Here is a 12,414-nt window from a genome sequence, read left to right as displayed (position 1 = left end):
AAGAACAGCACTCAATAGTAAAAGCCAAGTCCCACGGAGACTGATTCAGTTACATTAAGTAGGAGAAATAACAGCCTGCCAGAAAGTAATTCCATCCTAAAGTGCAGGCACAAGTCACATGACCGGGGGCAGCTGCGAAACTGACAATATGTCTAGCCCCATGTCAGATTTCAAAATTGAATATAAAAAAATCTGTTTGCTCTTTTGAGAATTGGATTTCAGTGCAGAATTCTGCTGGAGCAGCACTATTAACTGGTGTGTTTTAAAAAAAGACATGTTTTCCCATGACAGTATCCCTTTAAGAGGTGTGCCATTTCCCTTAAGATGTCCATTCTCCACACTGATGAACCTGTAAATAAGCATTGAACATATTCTTGGGAAGGCTTTTCTGCTTTGGCAAAGAGAGTCCGGTTTAGTGCAAATCCTGTTGGCAACACAAACTGCATCATACATTGATGGTGAGGTAGATGAGCTGAATTGTTATTGTGTAGGAAGGCGTCACACAGACAGAAGCAGGGCGACCCCCGCTAGCACCCATTTAGCCGGAGGCTCCTTGGTCTTCAGGTTAAAAGTCCAAACATAAGTGGGGCCTCTTGTTTTAGTTCTGTATAAAGGACACTCGTATGTGTTTCTCAGTTCCAGTTTATCAGCTGGAATAGCTCTTACATAGATGACGGGTATAAGCGGTGTGAGATCTTTCAGACGCGCTTCACATATCACACTGGTTTGAATGTCCCACCTGGCTCCTGCAAAATCAACACAAATCTCTGTGTCACTGACTATATTTGTACTTACTGCTGCTAATAATGTTGTCTCGTGCGTCTCATTTTCTAACCTTTATTGTAGGGATGCACCAAATACAGGTTAGGGATTCGGCCTTTTTCAGCAGGATTCGGCCCAGCCGAACTGAATCCTAGTTTGCATATGTAAATTAGGGGCGGGGATGGAAATCGTGTGACTTGTCACTATGAAGTAAAAAATATTTTCCCCTACCTCCCCATGGTATTCGGCCAAATCTTTCGCAATGGATTTGGGGCCGAATCCAAAATAGTGGATTCGGTGCACCCCTACTTTATTGCATGTAGGTCTCTTATGCTACTGTTAATTGGGGGGAAGAAAACAAAATTGTAACTAAGGCTAATGTGAGAGGGGTGTTTTATCCACCACTAATATGAGATGTGAAATGCCCTCCTGTTTCCCATAGTAATGTGTAGCTAATGTACATACACTGCCACATCCAGGCCTGCTTCTTAGCTTTCATTCATGAGCCCTCATTATATATCCTGTCTGATGTAACCTGGCCCCATGTCCAAAAGTTTATCCCATTAAAGGAGAACTAAAGCTTAACTAAAGAAATAGCTAGAAATGTTGTACATTATGTTTTGAGCTTCTGTACCAGCCCAAGGCAACCACAGCCCTTTAGCAGTAAAGATCTGTGTCTCCAAAGATGCCCCAGTAGCTCCCTTTCTTCTTTTCTGCTAATTCACTGCACATGCTCTGTGCTGCTGTCACTTACTGAGCTTAGGGACCCACTCACAATATACAGTACACATAGAATAGAAATGTCACAATATAAGGCTGATTAGTAATTAATACAGATAATTACTACATGGCAGCACATAAACCAGTGCAACTAGCATCAGAATTTAATAATCAGCCCTGTAGCATCAGCTTATATTACAGACAAACCTCATTTTCTGCTGGATAATTTGCAACAACCCCTAAGCTTAGCTTCTCAACAGCTGCTCAGAGCCCACAGACACTTTCCAAGATGGTGACCCCCTGTGACAAGTTTGAAGTCCTGGATCATTGCTGCTATTGACAAGCTCAAACTTAAGGCTGGTGCAATAAGTGCAGTATATAAAATGTGGCATTTTTAGCCATATTCATTTTTAGGGTTTAGTTCTCCTTTAAAGGCACTATGTGAGACTACCAACAGCTATATTTTCATTTAGGAAGACTTAACTGAAACATTCAAGACTGATCTTATCTATTGGGAAAAAGGGGAAGTATTAACTCTTCTCAATTATAATTGTCTCCTTACTCCTCAGACACCCAAGGATATGGATATATTCAAAGAAAAAGATTGTTTGTGACTGTATTGGTTTTTCTATAAATTCTCCTTAATTCCACCAAGGATTATCCCATTAACCAATTCTCAATACTTCAACCTGATATCCTCTAGATTAAGGATCACTGTTCGTATCTAGTCCAGCCCTAAACTATCTATCTCCTTATCACACACTTGTCTCTGCTCACCCAAATAACTCTATAGCATACAGCTCAAACCTGGGCTCTCCAGACTCTTATCTGTGATGCTTTCCAGTTATCAGCAGCCTTTGTTTAATCAAACAAACCTACTTTACTACACTTTATAACCCAGCACAACCCTGATCAACTTTTAATTCCGTAATCTCCATTAGTGACAAGCAAAAGTTTTTGCCAAGTTTTTCAGGGAAAATGATGCCCCTAGACTATAATGGATAAAACAATTTGTTGCACGTCAAAAAAAAAAATTGTCACCCATGGACTTTTCTGTGAATTTTCGCCATTTTGCAAATTTTTGGCAAAACGAGTCAGATTTGCCCATCACTAATCTTCATTTATCCACCTCTACAATTCTGTTCTTAGTTGCTGGTCATTTCAAAAGCTACATTAATGCCACTACTCATCAGCACCATTCTAGCCATCCACCTCCCTCCATAAACACACTGTAGCCTGCCCTTTGTCCCCTCTCACCTGTCACATAAGAGTATCATTTCAAGGAGAGGGAAAGGTCCAGTCGATGGAGGGTGCCAAATGTAAGGGCGACCCCCTCTTCCCTCAAGGATTGTAAGTGCTTACCTGATACCCTGAGCCGGTGCCCACTAAACAGTTCAGTGTAAAAATAAAAATAGGGTGAGCAAAATAAAGAATGTTTCTAACATATAGGGATGGACCGAATCCACTTTTTGGATTGGGCCGAACCCCCGAATGCTTTGCGAAAGATTCAGCCGAATACCGGACCTAATCCTAATTTGCATATGCAAATTAGGAGCGAGAAGGGGAAAACATTTTTTACTTACTTGTTTTGTGACAAAAAGTCACAATTTGCATATGCAAATTAGGGTTCGGTTCGGCTGGGCAGAAGGATTCGGCTGAATCCAGATCCTGCTGAAAAAGGCAGAATCCCGAACCGAATCCTGGAGTTTGCAATTGATCCTCAGCATTCAGCTCAGATTCAACAGCAACAGATATGACCCATGTGCCCCCCCCCCTCAAGTCACCGATTGGTTTCTGCCTGGCAACCAATCAGTGGAAACAAAGAAAGCTGAAAAGCAGGAATTAGTGTTTTGTTATATTAGACATCCAGTCACTCCAGCCATTACACATTACATTTTTGCTAACTAACTATATCAGAAACATTTTTTATTTTGCACAGCCTATCTATTATATATATTATATATATTATTTTTACACTGAACAATTCCTGGCCCAGACTAAATGAGAACTTTCTGCTTCTTTTTGTGGGCTGCTTGCACATGCACAGTAGAGTGAAAAGCCAAACTTTAACAAAAAACCAAGGACGATACAGTTTTCTAACCGGAACACCGGTCTGGGGTATTGTGTAAGAGATTACATTCCTTGAGGGTTTTCCTAACATTTGGCACCCCCCCCATCAGTTGGATCTTTCCTTCTTCTTTAAATCATCGTCTTCCTCTCATCTTAGTACCTGACTTCTCCGTCCTGTTCCTCACAAGCTTTTTTTGTTTTTTGGCAGTCCCACTTTAACTCCCATTAACAGTTTCACTGCTGTTAATGGGAGTAGATCCCAGTGGGAAGCACCTTGTGAGCCACAAACCAACTCCTGAGGTAACTTTTTCTTTTTTTACCTTCCATGTAAAGTCCACCGATGTAAGCTCCCTCACGGGGTGGGTGCCCATAGTCCTCTTTTGTCTTCTTTGTTACATCAACTGTTAAGCACATTCTATCCAGTGGCCATTCATTCTTCCGTGCCATACTCTGCATGATTGCTACAAAAGAACAGTTAAAGGGATTCTGTCACAATTTTTATTTCTAAATTACACTGTTTACACTGCAAATAATTCACTCTACAATATAAAATTTCATTCCTGAACCAGCAAGTGTATTTTTTTGTTGTAATATTGGTGTGTAGGCAGCCATCTCAGGTCATTTTGCCTGGGCATGTGCTTTCAGAAAGAGCCAGTGCTGCACTATAGAACTGCTTTCTGACAGGCTGTTGTTTCTCCTACTCGATGTAACTGAATGTGTCACAGTGGGACCTGGATTTTTACTATAGAGTGCTGTTCTTAGATCTGCGAGGCAGCTGTTATCTCTTGTTAGGGAGCTGCTATCTAGTTACCTTTCTATTGTTCTTTTGTATGGCTGCTGGTGGGAAAGGGAGGGGGTGATATCACTCCAACTTGCAGTACAGCAGTAAAGAGTGACTGAAGTTTATCAGAGCACAAGTCACATGACTGGGGGCAGCTGGGAAACTGACAATATGTCTAGCCCCATGTCAGATTTCAAAATGAAATATTAAAAAATCTTTTGTGGAAACGATTTTAGTGCAGAATTCTGCTGGAGCAGCACTATTTGCATTTTGAAAAAAAAAAACATTTTTCCCATGACAGTATCCCTTTAAGTAAGTGTATAGAATATGTCAAGGATGTAACAGAATGCTAAGGGGAAACTGGTTGATATTGTAACAAGGCCTCATGTTTCACGTTTGTGTCTCACGTTGGGAATAATTTGCTGTGTATTCACAAAGTTATTCTTCACCATCCAGTCCCAGCTGTCCTGTGTTCCATTCTGAAGACCATACGGGAATAAAAACAGGGGGTTGTGGGGAAGTCTATGAGGGTTGGGTGGCTGGTACTTTGGGGACTGCCTAGGCTGTTTGTGGGTAATATCATAAAGTCATGCTTTTTCAAATGAGGATACTTTACCATGAATGTTGACATTACAGATCTGCTCAGTTCTATTCACCTGTTAAGAAGGATTGGGGATTAAAGAGTCCAGACAGCCACACAACAGCAGGTAATACTAAATCTTGTGTCCATGTATCCAGTTCACGGCATCGCAGCAGGAGATCACTAATCCTATGAAAGAGCATTATTATTAAAGCAAATCACTGGTTAAAAGCTGAGCAGTTTGGATACAACACTTTCACATAAATGGATACAAATGCAGCAATGCTCTCTCTTATTCATGTCTTGAAATGATTTTTGTCTAGTTACTTCTATGGCGCTACATCCATAACATTAAATATCCTTCCCACCCCGGGACCATCCAGCCTTCAGCAACTCTTACAGGGTCCCCCGACTTCATCCAGTGCTGTTTCTGTCAAAAAGAACCTTTGGTAACCAATGGTGATCGGTGGCAGTGGACCCAGCATTGCACATGACAAAAACAACAATACTGGTAGTAGGCAGAAGAAAGACACATTTTTTACTACAGATTTACTAACACAGATTAGGTTAGCAAACCACCTGTTAGAAGATAGAAAATGAAATCTAATAATTGAGTGGTTGCTACAGGTAACTGCCCTCAAATTCTCATAAACAGAGTAGGACTGGGCTGGTGGGACACTGGGAAAAATAACAGGTAGACCCTGGTCCTTTTTGGGAACCACTGGCCCAGACCACTCCCCGTGCCTCTCCCTGACCTCCCCTCCTGGCCCCAACCAATTCGCGTCTCGGAATAAAGGTACTCGCAGGGCTGGGGGGCTGGTGGAGGGGTGTTGCATCTGTGGTGGGGGGCAAGAGGGTGGTGTGGGACCCCTGACATGGCCACCCAGTGGGCCCCAGTCCGATGCTACTCATAAAGCGATAAACAATTGTTTCAGATAACAGGCATGCTGGCTTGACATTGGGTTTGGTGCAAGTTACTTTATGAAGGTTACTTTTTTGTACTTCAGTGTCAGTGTGCTTCTCCAGGCTTCCTATAGATGAATTTACATGTGATGTACTGTTTCTCACATATGGATGGTTATGTGCAAAGTCAGCCACAGTCATGTGATCTTCCAAGGAGATGGAAAAAGAACCAACCCTCTCAAAGCCACAACTACTAGAACTCGTCACTTATACATCCAGATTCATTTCAAGGAACGGAGTGACAACACAATAGAGAGAGAGAGAGAGAGAGAGAGAGAGAGAGTAAAAAGCCTTAAAGTAAGTTTTCTCATTTCTATGTATTTACCATTGTCCTAAACTAAACAATGATGGATATGCCAGTTTTGTCCAAGTAGATGGAAAACTGTCGTAGAACAGGGCAGACTGCAGGGCTTCCATATCAGAAGAAATCGTGAGCTCCCCCTAGAATATAAAAACACATCATATGCAACACAAACATACATTTTAAAAAATCTAATTTCCAAAAAGGATCTGTGTCCTTTTCAATATTTTGAAAAATCTCTTTCCGTATATGCTGGACTTGTGAGAACAAATTGGGTATATAGGTGACTGCCTTTCAGAGCATTCCTGTATGCATGGCAGTTGCATTCTACCTTAAAGGTGAACTATTGTATATTGCATTCGGTTCTTAAAGGAAAATCTAAATCACCAATACTAGGCACCCCCTCCAGTAATTGTCATTTACTTGCCTGATACCAGGAGCACCGGCCTGGGGAAAAAGCTTAGCTCTTTTTCACTGGGGGGTGCCGAAACATTTTGGCAGCACTCTTTAAATTAGACTTTACTGGGGTTCCGAATGCCAAAAACATGAAAAAAAAATTTGTGTTTTTTTTTTAGTATAAAATTTTTTAGTGGAAAAAAAACCTACAAATTTTTCGGGATTTATCATACCCCGAGGATGGAAAAAGTCTGAATCCAAAAATCTGTCATTTCAGACCTCCCAGGGTTACATTTAAGTCAATGGGAAAAGTTCCTGATCTACGCTGGGTTTCGTGCAATAATCCAATGATTTTGTGGTTTTCGGGCAAAAATCTGAAAAAAAAGAGTTTTCGGGTGGAAAATCCAAAAATTTTGTACGAAACATTTTCGGGAAAGTGTATTAATAAATAAGGAGAAAAAACCCGTGTGGATTTGGTCAGAGTAGTTTTCAGAAAATATTTATATAAATTCGGACTTTCATAAATGGACCTCTACATGTCCTTTAAGGGGAGATGTATTCAACTCTGAGATTCCAGAATGTGATTAAGAATTTTCTTGAAAAGCCATGGTGAAAACCTCAATGTCAGCTGTGACATTGAGACTGATCAAAATACAACTGTAAAAAATAAAAAACTTGCCACTTAAAGGAGAAGGCAAAAATGTTTGAAATGATGCTGCTTTTCCCATGTATTTCACAAGAGAAAGTGACCACTATCTGCAATTCCCAAGAAAAGAATCCACAGCTGAGATTCCTCCCCTGTGCACCAAGCAGATATAGTTGTGTAAATCAATATGAACAGATGGAACTTGCCTTCAACCCCAAATCCAGTTCTTTTAAGGACCTGCGGATCTCTTGCATGAGAATATTCATCCTTTCACATTCTTGGAAGCAAACAAGAATGTAGGGACTTCTCTCTGTTGTCTTTTGCATTAATTCCAACATATTAAATTCTTCTGGGAGTTTTTCCAGAATCTCATCAAGGATATTTTTCACCTTAAATAGGAATTTGACACACATTTTAGAATAACGACTATTTTCCAGTCTGCCCAAGTGCATCAACTTGAGACCAGTTAACATCCACAAGTTTATTTCATTTATAATAAACAGCACTGGATTTATTGCTGTCTAAGCCATCTCCCCACTCTGGGCTGGAGGGAAATGTAAAAATGTAAAACACAAAACAGTTTTTTTCTCCACCCCCTAGAGCTGCCGCTCCTTCAATGCCTATATAAAGTAATGCTGACCCTGATAATTAATAGGGGAACTATTGCGAAAATGAAAATTTAATACAAGCTTCCTCATACTGAAGTAAGAAACTTTCTAACTACAATCAATTAAAAATTCTGCATTGTTTCTGAAATAATCCAGTTTATCTTCACTATTCCTCTCTCAGCATTTGTTGTTTCTCTTCATTCTGTCTCCATGCAGCAGTTGGGTGTCAGATAGTCATTGACAGTTAAATCCAATATATCTTATAGGGAGGCTTCCTTTTGCCTAGAAGCTTTATTAGAGCTCATTCTATTAAAATCACTCTACATGCAGGATTTGTGCAAAAGGCAGTTATTTTGTTCGATTTTATTTGTACTTGAATCAGTTATTTGAGTGAGCTCTAATTCATCTGCTAGGAAAGGGAGACCCCCCTATAAGATATATTGGATCTAACTGTCAATGAATATCTGACACCCAACTGCTGCATGGAGACAAAATGAAGAGAAACAGATGCTGAGAGAGGAATAGTGAAGATAAACTTGATTATTTCAGAAACGGTACAGAATATTTAATTGATTGTATTTAGAAAGTTTATTTTTTTGGTATGCAGAAGCTCATATTTAATATTAATTTTCGCGATAGTTCCCCTAAATAAATCACCTGGGAGCTCTGTGACGCTCACAGCATTAAGGCCACTGAATAGATATTTTATTAGAGTGCATTTACCAATTACTCAAGATTATTTAACATTGTTCTTTTTTTGCATTTTTACAAAAACGAAACTATTAGCAAAAAACATTAGCTGAAGCAGTATACCACACAGATGAACACCATTGCTTTGACTACCATATCACCTTGATAAACAAGGGCTTATGTGTTGCAATACTGCAATATTTGCACAAATCTAATTATAGTACTAACGGCAACCAATCAGATTGTGCCTTCAGGTGTCCAGTAAATGGTGCCTATTGATTGGCTGCTATAGTTTACTACACCTGATGGAAACTTTGCACCAGGCCCGGACTGGCAATCTGTGGGTTCTGGCAAATTCCAGAGGGACTGCTATAAGATGCCATAGAAAGTCAGTATTTAGTGGGCTGGTGGAGGCTGTTTGGGCCTATATGTGAGCTGATTGGGCCTCTGTGTACCTGAAATGCCAGGGCCTATTCTAATTCTCAGTCCGGAGCTGCTTTGCATGTTTTCTTCCCGTGCCCCCCTAGATCTTTTACCTTTTCCTCTACAGACATTCCGGATCCCTCGCCGATAAGAGTATTTTTAGGCTGCATTTCTAGAATAGTCTTGAAGAGATTATCAGATGTGACTGTCAAGAAGTCTATCTCTGCATTCGGGTGCAGCCCATACAACACAGGATTCTCTGCTGGAAGCATTTCGTCAATATATTCGTGGTACCCGTTGTAATCCAGATTGGGTGGGGCCGCGAAGCCCAGGGCCAATGGCTTTTCCCCTTCAAGCTTTTAAGACATTAGCAAAATATTACACCAACATGTACCACTTTGAACATGCTGAAAGCAGAAAAACTATAGTATTGATGATATTTATACTATGTGTTCCTTTTCTGCTAGGGATGCACAAAATCTACTATTCGACCGAATACCAAATGGAATCCGAATTCTAATTTGCACATGCAAATTAGGGCCAGGAAAGGAAAAAGTGGGAAATTGTTTTTTACTTCCTTGTTTCATGTCACGCGATTTCCCTTCCTGTCCCCTAATTTCCATATGCAAAATAGGATTCAGCTGAATCCGGATCATGCTGAAAAAGGCCGAATCCCAAACCGAATCTTGGATTCCGTGCATCCCTATTTTCTGTTACATATCTGTTAGAGAACAATGGGCTTATTTATTATTTGGCAATGAATAATGTTAGTTAGTTCTATTTTCAAATAAGTCTTAAAAGTAGAAGTAAGCCTAGTTATACAAATCATCTATCTATCTATCTATCTATCTATCTATCTATCTATCATCTATCTATCTATCATATATCTATCTCTATCTAATCTGTCTATCATCTAGCTATCTATCTATGATCTATCTATCTTCTATCTAATCTATCTATCTATCTATCTATCTATCTATCTATCTATCTATCTATCTATCTATCTATCTATCTATCTATCTATCTATCTATCTCTCTATCTCTCTATCTCTCTATCATCTATCTCTCTATCTTATCTATCATCTATCTAATCTATCTCTATCTAATCTATCTATCTATATCTATCTAATCTATCATCTACCTATATATCTTTATCTATCCATCCATCTGTCTAAATTTAGGTCCATGTGTTACTGTGTGTCAGTTTGGCCTTTATTGGTAACTCTATTAGACATAGGGATGCTCTGTACTATATAATTCTGTTGATTTGTTCATAGTAAATGGTAGTGATCTAATCAGAAGGCCATTTAGCTGCAGTGTGGATCAATATTTATGCTGCAGTCAAAACAGATGAATACACCACACTATACTTACCACTGCTGGATTCATAAATTCTTCTAAATAGTTCCGACACAGTTTCCGGTCCCAGTCATCTGTTATGTGTCCTCCGTACATAATCTCACCGAAAAGGTAGCGCAAGTCTTCCCACGGAACCTGGTACAGATGTAAGAGTGTAATGCAGGTCTATGTTATCCATTCACAAAATAAATACTTAGAAACTTTATAGGAGCAATGTTTGATGGACTGACCTATATAATAATTAAAGCAATAAGATCGACCATATGCCATGCATTTAAATGTCTATCAGCAAATTTAATTAGTAACAGGAGCTGCTGTACCAATGCTACTGGGTTAGGGGCTTGTTTACAAACTGCACAAGTCATAGACTAGAAGCAAGCATCTGATTGGTTGCCATAGGTTTCTGGCCAGGTGCAAATTTGCCCGGTATTTATAAATGACCCTCAGAGAACAACTAGAATTAATATTAATGTCATTGCCATGCTAGTGTGAGATTTGTTTTTTGTGTTGAACAGAAAGGGCAGTAAGGCCTTTGGAAAGGTTACTTTGAATACAGTCGCATGTATTATTCCGGCACAAGGGTGCTTTAGTCTGGCAGCATTTTGGCACTTATTTATTTAAGAACACTGCATTCTGAAACATTCTGATTGGCACACTTGTCTTGAAATTGCACATGCTGGAATGTCTGCTTGGCACTCTGTGTTTAACCGCTTTCTCATTCCACCCGGCACAATTTCAGATTGTCACTAAATTTCTGTTTGTAGAAAATTTGCTGGAAATCAAACAGCATGATTCCTGCAGCCAATGCTCCCACTGCTTACAAGTCTAATAGCTGCATTGTGCTATAGGCCGGCCCAAGCAATGTGCAGCAATCCTTCTTTAATGGAGCTTTTTTTTTTTAAAGCCCTTAATCACAACTGAGGTACGAATGAAACAGCACTAAATGTCTCTGCGGAACAAATCACAATAAGATCTATCTATTTGTATGAGAGACAGATAATTAAATATATATATATATATATATATATATATATATATATATATATATATATATATATATATATATATATATATATACACACACACATTATGCCCCTAAATATACAAAGGAGGAATGAATTCAAATCCAAAAAAGTGTATATATATATATATATATATATATATATATATATATATATATATATATATATATGTATATTTTGTTTCCAGAGCTGGAACTACAGGGTGCAACACTGGCGGGTGCTGGGCAGGTGCCTTTTCTGAAGTCTTCTATCTACCCCTGGTCTAGGCTCTCTTGCGCCCACTGCTGCTCCTCTCGCTTGTTACTTTGAGTTTCCCCTGCATGTCATCATTGCACATGAGCACGTATGTTTGCATACATGTGGGATGGGGTGAGGAGGCTTTCTGGGTTGCCTAGGGCGCCTGGTCGGCTTTGCCTGCCTCTGTTTCCTTAGCAAAATGAATGGTAACAAGTATAGATGCACCGGCAGTGGCATAATGCAGCAATTACAACCGGGCCCCCCACCCCTTTCGTATTCATGCTCTCCCAATCTCCAGACACACAAATACTTTTGTGCCACTTGTGATAAGCCTGATCACAACTCTGACGGGCCCTAAAGAACTAAAGAGGTAGCTAGAAATATTGTACATTATGATTTGGGCTTCTGTACCAGCCCAAGGCAACCACAGCCCTTTAGCAGTAAAGATCTGCGTCCCCAAAGATGCCCCAGTAGCTCCCCATCTTCTTTTCTGCTGATTCACTGCACATGCTCTGTGCTACTGTCACTTACTGAGCTTAGGGACCCACTCACAATATACAGTACACATAGAATAGAAATGTCACTCTATAAGGCTGATTAGTAATTAATACAGATAATTACTACATGGCAGCACAGAAACCAGTGCAAATCCAAATGTAATAATCAGTAGCATCAGCTTATATTACAACCTCACTTTTTGATAATTAGCGACAACCCCTAAGCTTAGCTTCTCAACAGCTACTCAGAGCCCACTGAGCATGTGAGTGTCACAGACACTTTCCAAGATGGTGACCCCCTGTGACAGGTTTGAAGTCCTGGATCATTGCTGCTATTGACAAGCTGAAACTTTAGGCTG

General features: G+C 39.8%; 1 protein-coding gene across 1 annotated transcript in view; it reads right to left on the bottom strand.

Annotated features, from left to right (window-relative positions):
* Positions 1-260: 260 nt before the first annotated feature.
* Positions 261-12,414, bottom strand: part of dnah11.L (dynein axonemal heavy chain 11 L homeolog) — a 156,238-nt gene continuing 144,084 nt past the window's right edge. The window contains exons 77-83 of the mRNA XM_018267365.2: positions 10,315-10,434; positions 9,054-9,296; positions 7,426-7,608; positions 6,202-6,317; positions 4,990-5,102; positions 3,873-4,013; positions 261-746 (exon numbers count right to left, since the gene is read on the bottom strand). Of these exons, the coding sequence (XP_018122854.1) occupies positions 499-746; positions 3,873-4,013; positions 4,990-5,102; positions 6,202-6,317; positions 7,426-7,608; positions 9,054-9,296; positions 10,315-10,434 (1,164 nt within the window). The 3' untranslated portion in view covers positions 261-498. The remainder of the gene's footprint in view (positions 747-3,872; positions 4,014-4,989; positions 5,103-6,201; positions 6,318-7,425; positions 7,609-9,053; positions 9,297-10,314; positions 10,435-12,414) is intronic.

The sequence above is a fragment of the Xenopus laevis genome, chromosome 6L (assembly GCF_017654675.1).
Source record: "Xenopus laevis strain J_2021 chromosome 6L, Xenopus_laevis_v10.1, whole genome shotgun sequence".
Lineage (NCBI taxonomy): Eukaryota > Metazoa > Chordata > Amphibia > Anura > Pipidae > Xenopus > Xenopus laevis.
Note: the sequence above shows the minus strand (reverse complement) of the source record. Positions and strands in the feature narration are given on the sequence as shown.